Source organism: Alligator mississippiensis, chromosome 3 (genome assembly GCF_030867095.1).
Source record: "Alligator mississippiensis isolate rAllMis1 chromosome 3, rAllMis1, whole genome shotgun sequence".
Lineage (NCBI taxonomy): Eukaryota > Metazoa > Chordata > Crocodylia > Alligatoridae > Alligator > Alligator mississippiensis.
Genome location: NC_081826.1, coordinates 43,472,705 through 43,486,608, shown reverse-complemented (window position 1 = coordinate 43,486,608; position 13,904 = coordinate 43,472,705). Strand labels below are relative to the sequence as shown.

At 38.0% G+C, this 13,904-nt stretch overlaps 1 protein-coding gene across 3 annotated transcripts in view; it reads right to left on the bottom strand.

The window, feature by feature from the left end:
• Nucleotides 1-286: 286 nt before the first annotated feature.
• Nucleotides 287-13,904, bottom strand: part of VIRMA (vir like m6A methyltransferase associated) — a 46,869-nt gene continuing 33,251 nt past the window's right edge. Inside the window, exons 11-24 of one of the 3 annotated variants that reach the window (XM_014611662.3) lie at nt 13,277-13,359; nt 11,642-11,735; nt 10,950-11,494; nt 10,046-10,281; nt 8,964-9,216; nt 7,679-7,896; nt 6,504-6,636; nt 5,162-5,314; nt 4,394-4,554; nt 3,995-4,091; nt 3,029-3,195; nt 2,348-2,679; nt 1,025-1,192; nt 287-636 (exon numbers count right to left, since the gene is read on the bottom strand). In XM_014611662.3, the coding sequence (XP_014467148.1) occupies nt 479-636; nt 1,025-1,192; nt 2,348-2,679; nt 3,029-3,195; nt 3,995-4,091; nt 4,394-4,554; nt 5,162-5,314; nt 6,504-6,636; nt 7,679-7,896; nt 8,964-9,216; nt 10,046-10,281; nt 10,950-11,494; nt 11,642-11,735; nt 13,277-13,359 (2,798 nt within the window). In that variant the 3' untranslated portion in view covers nt 287-478. The remainder of the gene's footprint in view (nt 637-1,024; nt 1,193-2,347; nt 2,680-3,028; nt 3,196-3,994; nt 4,092-4,393; nt 4,555-5,161; nt 5,315-6,503; nt 6,637-7,678; nt 7,897-8,963; nt 9,217-10,045; nt 10,282-10,949; nt 11,495-11,641; nt 11,736-13,276; nt 13,360-13,904) is intronic. The other 2 variants (XM_006273950.4, XM_014611663.3) reach the window with 2 other exon arrangements.

Below are 13,904 nucleotides of genomic sequence, written 5' to 3'. Positions count from 1 at the left end.
TAAGATGTACTTTATTCATTTAATAACTGACCAATAGAAATACGAGCCTATAGCTTTAAACCTGAGGGGAGAAAAATCAAACTGCCTTACATACTACTGCAAAAAAATACCCACAAAGCTTACATACACACACACGCGCACACACACCCTGTACCTTTCTTTTGGCACAGTGAATATTATAGAAAGAAATCCTTCAAGTCTTAAATAGGTTCCTTACTGAGTAATGTATATAGAAGTCCACAAAAAATTAAAATGTTCTTTCAAAAGGAACAAAAATATACAACTGTACACAAAAAGTCTCGAATTTTATTGAAATTTCAAGTCTTGTATCAAACAAAAACTGCTTTCTTCCAACAAAAATATTTCCTTGCCGTCTCCTGATACCAGTTACTCTAAATTGGTCCTTTAGTGCCTCAGCTTTTCTTTATCATCATCTGCTTAAGAAATTCACACTGCTGGGATGTTCCAGGTCTCACTTTTATCGTGTGAAGGAACGGACATGACGACCTCTTCCGCTGCCTCCACTAACAAACTTTCCTCTTGAGCCACCACTGCTGCTACTATTAGCACTCGTCCAAGATGGCCCAATTCCACCACGACCTCTAGAAGCACGATCACGGGGACTGGGTCGATAGCCTAGAAGCGAAGAAAAAACAAGTATAGTACTGGCATCTAAAAAAGGTGTAAGTATGGACAAAAACTGAAGACAGGGACTGTCACTTTTCTTCTTTTCACTTATTAGTCGAGCATTGTTTTGCTTTAACTAGGTCTACAATTACCATAGTGGTATTAAAACAAAAGCTACACAAATGCAAAATTCAGATACCAAGATTAAGATTTCAATTTAGCAAATACTGTAATTTTATATATTACATTTAGTGAAAGTATTTATTAGGCCATAGTCATATATATTTAAAAAATGCACTTCATTTCAATGGCTTAATTTGTAAAGAGGAAATAATGCAGGACCTTCCAGCAGTCTGAGGACCATTTCAGTGTATTACAAAAATCAAACCATATATACCTGCAGAACTCAAAGGCCTCAATGGTGGCAGTGGGCCCCTGTTAAAATTGCTCTGACCCCCTCTACTTTCATTATAAGTGCCTCGCGGTGTACTCTGTGCACTCCAACTTGACCCTCTGGCTCCTTCACGACGACTATAATTTCCTAAATGCAAGAGACACAAAGTGGCTGAAAAAAAATGAAGATTTTTTCTGCATTTTAATCTCTGCCACATACAAGGTGAATAAAAGTTTACAATTCTTAAAATAAATATATATATATATATTTTTAAATCAGACATTTTACTTACATTTTTAAACAGTATTGGTTTACAGAGTACTTTTACAGCTTTTTAGGCATTACAAAAGAAAATGGCACAGCAAATGCAACAAAGTGAGGATGGGAGTGTAAAAGGGGAGTTCTCTCTAACAATCAAACTCAGTAATAACCACTACAGGATTAAACCAAATAACTGCCCAAATGCATGGGATCTGCGATATAGTCAGATGTGTTGATCTGCTGCTACAGAAACAGGAGGTCCCTGTTAAAGTGCCAGGATAGACTGCAAGTCTGGTGAAGCTACTTCTGGAAGACAGAAGTGAGAGCCTTATGCTGTGTTAGTGCATATTGCCAACAGTTTTGCAGGCCATGTGGAAGTGTAAAGGAATTCACATCTTCCCCTTTCTCTTCTCATTTTCACACTTTGAAGACTGTGAATGGATGCAATATTGTCAACTGCAAACTTAACTGTCACTGGGCATTACTTTTGTTTCCAAATTTTTAAAAAATTCTTTACATTTTGCAAAGGAATTTCTAGCCAGACTTGCTGAAAACTGCATATTTTCCTTTTGGGCTACTGTTTTTTCTAATCAAGACTATCTGAACTGTGGGGGGGCTGAGGGAAGACAGAACACTTACGCTTCATTTGACCAAGTCCTATATCACTTCAGAGTGAGCCCACTGTATTTTTGTTAATATTATAATGCATTCCAAATGCCATTAAAAACAAGAGCACTTGACCAGAACACAAAGGTCTAGCTAAATATTTTTACAAGGATACCACCCTGACCAGAAAAGGAAAAAAAAACCCCAATTAAGCAAAGCTTTGTTTTAATTCCAGAGTAATGTAGGGACCCCTTCTCTCACGAAAACAGTCACACACGCTTTATTTCTTTTTCCCAGCTAAATCACACTGAGAATATTTAACCACCATTAAGATAGCTTGATTTATTTGAAGCTTTCTATGAAGTTTACATAGAAATAATGGAATAATATTCTTGCTGCATCTTTTACCCAAACTGGTAGTTCACATACTCCAAATCCTAAGCAAAAAAGGCAACGTACCTTTGGAAGCAGGTGGAGTAAAGAACCTGTTCTGACTGTGAAATGCGCCGCGTCCTCCACGATTCCCTGAGAATCCCCCACGTGAAGAAATTTTCTGTGATACTTTTGGTGGCCTTTTTGGTGGTGGTATCCCATCTGGAGCAACCACTTCTTTGCTCTCTGCGGCAACAAAATCGTCCACGTGCATAGAAGGAGGTCTGCTTGTATTCTGTTTTCTCTGACGAAAAATGTCATGCGGTCGAATACCCTGTCCAAATCCTCCCCTGCCTCTTCCTCGAGGAGGGGGCACAACATGAGCTCTCTTTGCAGGCTCTATGTATTCTGATTTGCCACTATTGAAGCAAAAAAAAGAAAAAAAATTAACATGATTATTTAACTAATCAATCAGAAACTTTACTCCAGCCGAACATCAGGCATTTTCTGTAACAGTATTCAATGCAAATTGAAAAAAAGATTCCACAAAGCTGAACATAACAGGCCTGGCTCTTTGCAACAAGCTCTGCTGCTTCATTCACTACATTCATACCTACACAGTGGGAAGTAACCTTGAAAAACAACTTTTTTGCTAGTTATACAAAAAAGTGAGATTGATATCAAGTATCTACCAGTTCCCAGGAAGCTATTTCCTCCCCTCAGCAAAATACATTAATACTATGATACAGAATCACCAGTGCTTCCTACCTTGAAGTTATGAAGGTCTCATGCTTGTGTTTTCCAAGTTTGAATCCTTTTGTAGTTTTTGTCCTACCAGGAGATGAGGGTTCTGACAAAAATGATCTCTCCAATTCTGCTTGTAAATCAAAGTCACTGCAGCCTTTCTCTGACAGTTCAATTAAGTCAACCTTTACCTGCAATAAAAGAACGCAGTTCACCTTAATGAGCATACCACTATTCCAAGAAAAGAGTAGCAGCAGCATATGACCAGCCCAGCTGGGGCCCATCGAAATACTGTACTGACCCAAATCCAAGACACCCCCCAATAATTATATCCTATACATTTAATAATGTCTAACAATTTATGTGTTACAATTGTCCATGTACAGAATCTAATTATTGGAGAGTCCTTTTAAATTTGCCCCCCTTCCCACTGCTGCAGCAGTGAAAACAGTGGCTAGGGGGAGCTGGCAAAGTGGCTTGCCCCCTCCCCACCACTTCTGACCCACTGCCCCCCTTTCCCTCACCTAAGTGGGAGAAAAAAACCCCCTGTCTTGGAATCAAGTAAATACAGTAGTAGGTGCTGCAGCAATTGCATATTTACTCCCATGGACCTCAGTAAGGTCAATCCCTAGGCATCAAATTTTGAAAGACAGTCTATCTATCCAAGTGGACTAGCGCTCAAGCAAGGCTTGTTCTGCCCAGACTGCAGTCTGAAAAATTCAGCATTGTGACATCTGTACAAGAGTGAAAGGAGAAAGACTCAGCAGCTGTATATGTTAACAGAAAGAAAGTAAAGCAAAGCTACAAAAAGATGAACAGGAGTCTGATGCACATTTTCCTTACAGAAACCATTTACAAAGGATATGTTTTCTTTGCTGCTCTACATGTGTATGGGTGGTGGTGATGGGGGTGTGGGTGTGATTAGAACTCTACTATTCACTTAAATACACTAATTGTTATTTTTCCCTCAATTTTAATTAAGCCTTTTACCATATCAAGCTCTGTGTCAATTTCTTCAGCCTGGAATGGTGAGAACCACATAGACTTCAGCTGGTCATCCATCACATCTGCCAACACATACGTAGTCCTGTAATGAAGAATAGCAAAATCTCACTTAAGAGCAAGGCAGTCTGAAAGAAAGAACAGATTTCTTTATTGAACTAGCATAAAGAAGCTGCTATGGGAAACACCCTTACTTTTAGCATTCATACTGAATTCAAAATACTAGACTGATGAAATACAGGCTGTTTCCCTGAAAGAAAAAGTCACAATAGTAACAACAGTTAAACTTCACAGCATACCACAGAAAAATATATCCTGTCAAGAATGTACTAACCCATAAACTGTTTCAAAGAAACCACCCAGTGTCCAACATATTTATTATTTTACCTATTATTAAACAGATTCTGGAGAGAGTCTGGTGCAGAAAGAACTGGTTCCACATCTTGGTCACTCAGCGGACAAGGATCACCTGCTGATTCCAACATCTGCCGAAGTCCAACAACATTGTCCAATAAGGATTCAAGGCCATCATCTTCTTTAGAACGTTCCTGTGTCAGACCAGTCACAGAATTTAAAATACTCAATGCTGAGGACAGATGCCAGTTAAAAGAAGAAAATGCACCACAAACTATTTTTAATACTCTCAGTATGATCCATTCATATATGTATCCTAAAATGTAAATAGACCTAGCAAGCAGGAAAAACAGCAGAGGGCACCCTAATACTCTATAAAAGAACAAGTAGTCAACTCTCGAGTCCAAAATGTCATTTATCATCTGCTGACTTGACAGTGGACATGGAATTGGTGATCTGGACCCACTGTTGACTATACTAACAATCTAATTGCTCTAGTTTATTCCCTGTTCTTTCTACTCATCTGTTGTTTCTTGTCTTATTTTGCTATCTAAACTCAAGAGAAAGGACACCCTCAAATATGTGGGAACAGGGTCTCAATCTCACAGAGGCCACTCAGCATAATAAACCACCAGTAAACACAATACATAACTAGCTAAGCCAACATACACCATTCATATCAACCCTTGCCATGAATTATCATCAGCTTGCACATAAAAGCATACAGAGAGAGATCTGCTTCTTAAGGCTAAGAATAAGCTAAGAAAGCAACAAGGACTTCATTATTCAAAATCCTCTTACCAAAACATGTTTCTCCAGTTCAAGCAGAAAATTTTCAGGGTTTTCTTCTTTGTTCTGTAAGAGATGTTTTAATTCTGCAGTAGTCAGACCCAATGTCCTTGCTGGATGAGATCCATCTACCTCCATAAGACTTCCATCATCTCCACAACAGCCCTGAAAAAAAGCATGACATGTCAAGTTTTTCAAAACTAAAATTAAGGTTTGTAAAAGCGCTGCAAAATCTATAGCATTCAGATATACTTTAAAGCAGAGCACCACAAAATGGAGTTTTGTGGATGTCTAGAGAAACATCTACCTCCTCCCAGAGACAGGCATACAAAAAGAAAAAGAAGAAATACTTCAACACACACCAACATCTATAAGGAAAGGGGATTCTTTAACTCCATGTTTACAACTTTAAAATAAAAGATGTGCACAAAACACATCCTTTAGTAAAAGAAAATCAAACGGACATGTTCAGATTCTCCCTAAAAGGGATTCCCTTGGAAATTACTGAAAACAATTTATTATTAATAATATTTTAGGTTGCTACTTATCGCTAATTTTAGATTGTTTTTTAACTGAAGTCACCAATTTCAGAAACACCCACAGCAGGTCTTTGTTATAACACTCAAATCCGAAGCTAGAACCCAATAATTATGCTGATCATTTTACAAACTAACTTTTAAAGGAGGGCAGCCTAAGTAATCTGTAAAAAATGTCTTAAATATGCACTTACAATTAATAATGCAAAATCTTTTTAAGAAACAGAAAAATCTACTAAAATTTATCTTTTCCCAAAGCATATATTTATTTATCATTTTTTCCCACTAGAGCTGCTGTCTCAAGTTAGCTGAATAATTAAATGTATAAACACCGCTCAAAGTACTTTGAAATTACTTTAACAGGGCATGATAAGAAATATATACAAACTTTTCTTTCCCCATTTGGAAATTAATGTAAAAAAGGAACACCACACTAAGAATGGAACTGAAGGGAAATATGTGAGCTGGAGTGCCAAATGAGAACTGTATGCACAAATCAAAACTGTTTTAATATTGAGGTTGAATTCAATATACATTTTTTGAAAGCTAGATGACTGCATTATACTCCTTACAGAATACAGTGGTAATTACTTTGCTGGAAAAAAGTTTGCTCCTCATTTACAGACATTTTAGCAAAATACACTGAATTTTATTAACCAATAAAGAAGGCACTAAATTAAGTGACAAAACGTTATACCCAGAACTGCACATTGCAGTGATTTCAGAGCTAATAGCTATATTTATTTTATATCAACTCTCTTACTGGAACAGAACCAGTACTTAACCAGCTGAAAAACATTTAATACATACTCACTTACCAGGGTGTCAGAGTTTAGAATCTGTCTCATAAAATCCAAAAACGAGGATGCCAGTTCTCCTGTGTCCTTACTAAAGCTGCTTACTACTCGCTTCAATACAGTGTACAGTGCACCATTGTGTTTTCTTAGAGAGCTATTACCACAAGAGAGGGAGAGAAGAGGGGACACACCCAGTGTTAATACCCCACCTTGTGATCACAGTATTGTATTGCTTCATAAAAAGAAAAATCAGCATAAAGAAAATAATGAAGTCAACCATTTGCTACAACTTGAATATGGATAAATGATAAAACTGGAACCTATCTATTCCCTTTAGACTGAACCATTGCTCTCAAATGTCTGATTATGTGTACCTTAAGAATTGTCTCTGCAATTATATTTATTGTAGTAGTATCTAAGAAGTCTTCAAGCCTCAGGTCTAGGATATGTTTTGTTAGTTTCTGTTACCACAGACCAAATCCAACAAGCAGCTCAATACCACTCTAGACAAAGAACAGAGGGACTAGGATTGGTGGTTCTCAGCCTTTTTAGTGTCACCCCATCGGTAGACTGAATACACCCCATGGAAAATAGCAGCTCTTAGCTTTCACTTGTTACTTGACTGGGGAAAAATAAGAGCAATTCTTCTGTTACAAATAACACAGCAGGTTCCAGGTTTGACCCTATGGATTCCAATTAGAAATCTCTGGGTATGAATCATGCGTAGGTATTTGCACTCCTAGTACTGCTAATATTATGCAGCGTTCTTAAAACCATCACCTCAAAAGCCTCATCACCCTGGTTGAAAAAAAATCACTAGGCTAGATGCACAGAAGAACTCAGGGGCCTAAATCCAGCCACTTCTAAGGAGTGTAACTTTGAACGTAGTCCTTGAATGCATGATCAGCTCCTTCCTTACCATGGAGGCCCGAGCTCTGTAGGTGCCTCACATTTCAATATAAATGTTCTCCAAGCATTTGAAGTTGTTTCTGGACATCCATAACTTCTACCAGACACTGCTGGGAATAATTCTCACTCTGTTTATTCCCTAATACAATGGAGCCCCCAGTCATCTCAGAACTTCAGATACTACTTTACTATACCTTTAGATACTATTAATACAAACAAAACTATAAGAAATCTTGACATAAAAAAGCAGAAGTTTGGTTTGTTAAAAACCTGTTATAACACAATACCTCTTTAAGTGACAGAATCCATAATCATGTTCTGTAAGAAACATCATTGTCCTGATGCATGTCAACAAACAATTATAGCTGCTCTCAGAATTAGCTAAGGTTTCCATCAGACAGTCACAAATTGAAGACATCAGTTCCTTGCTTGGTAAGGAATTGGAGAGCTGTTCTAGTTCAGAAACAGATCCCTCTGATGAGCTTGGTAAAATTAGTGCAATGTCCTGTGAAAAGAAAACATGACTCTTATATCCATTACACACAAGAGTGATAAACACTGACCACATATTCAGAAGATCACTTTCATTAGGAAAACTTTTGTATTTTCTTACTACCTAGTTATAAAAAACCTGAAAATACCTTGTATTTGTAAAGGCATTCAAATTAAAAGTAAATCTTTGTATTAGTTCTGAAGCTGTCAGAATAGCACTTTAAGTATGTCTACACTGCAGTGGCAGCATGAACCTGAGGACACAATGCCTCCTGTTCTAGTTTGCATGTTTCAAAACCACAAACAGGCCAGCAAGACCACCTTGTGGACATCAATTTGTGGATGCTCTTGAGACTTGGGTCTCTGGTGCCTGAAAGCAACTGCCAGGGATGACCCTGGAGCATGATCACCCATATATTTCCAGGTTGCAGACAGCAACCAAGAGCAGGTAGAGTGTTTTACCACTGACCCATCCATGTTCCCAAATATTAATGTGAACAAGTCACCCTCTTCAGCTGAGAAGATTATTCACTCTCCAATATCCATTCAATTCTAGGTGGTATCTCTAATGATCAAAAAAGGATGAAAGTGGAAAAATGTTGTTCTTATATATTATGGACACCTACTCACTAGGAAAAAGACTACGGACAAATTCATTTCAAAGAAGCCAAGAGCCACCAATGTAAATTTTCACTGTGTGGCATGGATCTAATCCTCTCTTTTCCAGAATATTAACAAAGATGGGGGGGGGGGAGAAGAAGGCACCCCTCCAAGGACAAACCTCAGAGTTTGTACCCTTGAACAACCCAAATCTATGCCAGAAGATGCTACAAAAAATCTGGGAGAACTCTCACATTAGTTTTCATCTGAAAACAGAAAGGCTGCCCTAAGCATACAGTCAAGATCATATTAAATTCAAGACAATGACAAACAAATGCACTTTTCCAGGTGACATATGGCACAATCCCCAATTCCACAGTAATCTAGAAGTGCATGTGCTACTGTCCCTTCTTCATGCATATGCAATCCCCAATTACGTATTAAAATATGCAGTTACTCATATTTAATTTTATACAATACCTGATCACAGAGGGACTGTAAAATGGAAGTTACGTATTCAGTGCACTGCTGATGAATAACATTGTCCCCAGCAGATCGCATTAAAGCCAAGAGATCCTGGAAAACTTCCACATATTTTTCATCACCTTTAGTTGTTCCACTAATTAGATGCAAAATGGCTAATTTACAAGCTTTGTGTGAAGCCAGGGCATCAAGTAAAGCAAGTAATCGGGCAGTCTGGCCACTGTACTGTTTCTCTTTATCTTCTGTGCTGCTGAAACAACATTAATGTACTTTAAAAATCAGTGCTCTTACATATTACAGTTAGGAAGACTTTATTTAGAGCAGTGGTTTCTCAACCTTTTCAAGGCACACCTCAGAAAATGCCAGCTCTTAGCTTTCTCTCTGTTTTTGCATACAGAAAAATAACACAGAGCAATTCTTCTGTTACAAACAACTCGAAAGGCCACACCAGGTCAGAATGTTTTCAACACTATAGATTCTTATTTGAAATCTCTGGGTTTATCTTATGAATCATGCTTGCACACTTAACAGTACTAACACTGCACCCTGTGGCACCCTTGAAAGGATCAAAAGAGACCCTGGTTAAAAAAAATCAGTGCTATAGAGTATAATCCTTTTCAATATAGTAGGCTTATATGTTAAAGAATTTTGAATGTTAAACAAAACCTATAGCTTATGTACTTAGATGTTTCTATCTTCATTCGTATCCCTGGAAAGTAGGGGTGGTTGCCGTATGTAAACTGATTCAATATCTATTTAATAATAGATAATAGAACTAAGTATATATGGACAGATGTACCCTGCTCATAACTGTTTTAACTTTTTTCCCCCCCAACAGTTCTTAAAAACACACACAAAATGTATAATGATCTAAATTAAAAAACAACACATGACTTGCTTGGTTGGCAATGCAGGGCACTGTAGTAGACTCAAGTTGAGGATTCATCCAAGTCTTTTCTTGATAAATTAAAACTTTAACCATCCATGTTATTCACTTTACAAAATCGTTGCAGAAAATGGAGGTTAAAACTTCTATGGGTATTTAAAAAAATAACTTTGTGCAAAGAACATAAAAATACCTTTGTTGATCTTCCACAATCAGATCCAAGACTGTCCTCATAATAAGAAGGGCAGTTGGTGCAGCCAAGTCACACAACTGAACACAGATACGCCTCAGCATATGCTGAATTGGCTGGCAAGATGAGCCAGAGAAAGAACGAACTATTTCTTGTAGCAGTTTGGCTTGAACATGAAGATGCATGCTCCACAGTTTTCTGGTGTTGAGTGCCACTGATATGTCATGGGGTTCAATTACCTGTGAAGGAACATAGTACTTTAAAACAGTTATAACAGCTCATTTCAGCTAGAGAGAAAAACAAGCAGTAAGGACCAAATTCTGCCCCTCTCAGATGCTTCTGATTTAGTGATATCAGCGAGAACTGCAAACGTTGCAGGCATTTAGACCCTTATTAGAAACTAAACTAATAACCATCACAAAAGACTAGGTATGTTTTGGAAACAGGTTGTAATCCCACATCAGAGCAAATGAAATCTTAAAATTAGCCCACTTATTGATATTCATTTGTTACAGATCAAAAAATGTAAAATACCATAGGAAGCCTTAATATACACTGAGAAATCAACATCTCTATGCAACTCGTTTCTACATTTAGTATTGCACATAAAAGCTGCAAGGATAATTATTAAGTAATACGGTGAAACACCAGAGTGCTAGTAGTTAAATAAGTGACGAACAATGTAAAATTGATCAGAATCAACCATTTTTTTAGAATACTCTATTATTAAACACAAAATATGCACAAGCTGATTTCTGATGAGTCATTAAATATACCTCAAAACAACCTACTTAATTAAAAATATTTTTTTTATAGCTTTCAGGCCACCCTTTTATTCACTTAAAGAACATGATCCATAAGGTGGTACTTGTGACTAATTAAGCTTCTGTTTAAATTGAAATTATACCTGAGTTGTTTGCATCGGCAGTGGAAGAGGCAGCAATTCTGAAAGAAGTATAAGTCCAGAGAAAAATCCTTCAGGAATTCTCAAAATTGAAGAGAGAACCTCTTTTAGCATTAAAGACCAAGTATTATTGGCCAAGGTTTCTTCTGAAATTGTAAGTTTTTCATTAACTCCCTGGGTAAAGGTCAGTAAAATATCAATAATATCATTCTGAATTTTTTGTTCATCATTATCTAAGCGGCCTGAGAGAGGGATGGAACACAGCAACATATGTAAAGAAACAAGAGCTGAAGGAACACGCATGTCTTTAAACTCAAAAGAGCCACCTCTCAGGAGTTCAGTTAACATTGTTTTAAGGAGAGTAAGTGTACATCGGGCCATGGAAATGGTAGTAACTCTGTGAACTGTGGTTCCCATATTGACATGGAGTCTCCAAGGCTGGATAAGAATACTGTTCAATTTCTGCAAAACACGAATGAAGGTGTCCATTCCTTCAGCAGAAAAAAGCTGAATAACTGCAAGGTTCCATTTTAGATCCTTCTGTTGACCTGTAAATGGGGGGAAAAAACAAACACTTTTCTGTACACCTTATCTTTTTTCAGCAATTACAGTTATATTTTAGGTGTGACTAAACTGGAGGCACTTGGAGAACTAATATTTCTGTATCAATAAATGAAGACATATCTGTATTATACCTTCAACAGGAGGTGGTGGGCATGCAACATGACAAAGAACCCGGAGGGCAGTAGGAAGACCAACTCCTTCTGGGGTCATCAGACTATCGATATTCTTAAAAAAAAAAGTAAGAATATTTGTTATAAGCAATTATTTTTTTTACCAAGGATACACGTGATACATTACAATAACCCGTTTTACTAGGCTAGAATCTGAAAAGCAATCATCATAATGTTATAAAAAAGTAAACTGATTACTTATTGGATAGACTGAAGAACATTAATTTTTCCAACCTTATTCATACTGTGCTGACTTGAAAGCACCAGAAATTATGTTACTGCTCACCTGTATAAAGAGTACTACCATGCTGACATAATGTACAAACATATAATTCTTTACAAAAAGCTTTAGACTGTCATACTACATTCTGTACTTTACATTCCATCACAGATTACTGATAGAATATTAACAATTTTTAACATTGCTTGCTTTCATAAAAACCTACTTCTCCTTCTTAATTCAGTGTCATCCCTTTGTCATAGAAGCCACTGAGACTTTGCTGGACTGAATCTTCAAGAATGGGCAGGACAGACTAACTGTAGAAGGAAAAGCTTCTAACAAGTTACTTCATTTGGAAAAAAAGTTATCAGTGAAAGAAATACTTGTATGAAACACGTTTGTTTTATTAACATAGGCTTTTGTTGCAGATCGTGCTGTGCACCAACTTCTACCCTCAATTACGCCATCTTGATTGGCTGAATGTATACAAGACGACAAAAATCTGACCCCTAATACAGGCCTTAAAAGAAATCTAGTTTCCATGCAAACAAGTGTATTTGCACTGATAGTTACCATGGCAAGACGCTGCTTGATTGACTGACATTGACCATATTTACTTGATTCTAGGATGAGGTTTTTTTCCCTAATTTACCATAGCGGGGGGGGGGGGGGGGGACCCTCTTCTTAAAAGTCACATATGAGGGTAATGGTGGGGACAAGCAGCTGCTGTGGCTCAGGCTCCAGCCCTTCCCAAGGGTCAGGGCCATATCTGCTGCTACTGCCTGCCCCTGCCTCCCTGCCATCTCCCCCCTCTCCCCACGTAGCTTCAGCTCCCCCACCTGCCCCTCTCCCCCCCAGCATTTACCTTTGCTCCAGTTTGGCATGCTCTGTCCACGTTTTAGCCTTGGGCACTAAGCCCAGCCCAACCCTGCAGCAGTGGTGTGCAGCCCACAGTTGCTACTTCATGGCCGCTAGGGGGGATAGGCTTAGGCTGTGCTCGCTGCCCCAGGCTAGAACCAGGACGCAGCCTGCCAACGTGAAGTAAGGGGAAGAGGTGGGGGAGCAGGCAGAGGGCAGGCACTAGCAGGGCGCAAGCTACGCTACTTGACCTCCCCACACTAACTGCACTCCCACTATTTGCCCCCCTGCAGCAGTTTTGGGGGAGATGAGATGGGGAATGAATCAAAGATGGCTGTCCAATAATTAGATTCTATATATGGAAAATTATGGAAAATTATAAAGTTAGAAAGAGGGGAATTTAGAGTGAGATTTTTAATAATATGCACGTGTGCACACACGTTCTCTCCCTCCTTCCCCACACAAATTATTAAACAGAACATTACCACTAAATAAAATTTTGTCGGCACTTTACTAACCTGTTTAATATATTCAATGAGGTTTGGAATACAATTGATTTCAAATCTAAGATTTTTCAAAGGTTCAAGCCATTTACTAAGTTCTGAAAACAAAAAGACAAGATATTTCAGCAAAGAAAATTCATATCATTACATTTTTAAATTAAAAAAAAAGCCTTAAAAGTAATTAAATTCACACATAAAATACTAAGTGCGCAAGTGAAATATGTAAGACAAAGGTCATGAAAATAATCAATTTTCATTAACATACCAATGAAGAGAAAAAAAAACCCCACCACATTAAGGCAGGATATTCCCCTGATCTGCATGAACTGAGTACTACTGAATTCAGGCTAGGTGCTAAAATGATTTTTGGCATGTGACCAAAGTTGCAGCTTACTTCCTTCCAAACACTATGTAACTGATCATCTGGAATGCAATGAAACAGGCAAGGGTTTAGGTTGTAGCCGTGTTGGTCTAAGGATATAGGCAGACAAGGTTCCTTGGGTGAATTTGATATCTTTTATTAGACCAACCCAAATGGTTGGAGAATAGTTATTAAGCAAGCTTTCGGGTTCAAAAACCCTTTGTCAGGCTAAGGACGCTGCAGCAGTTGCTGCATGCTCTTCCTGGGTGGAATGAAAAGTAA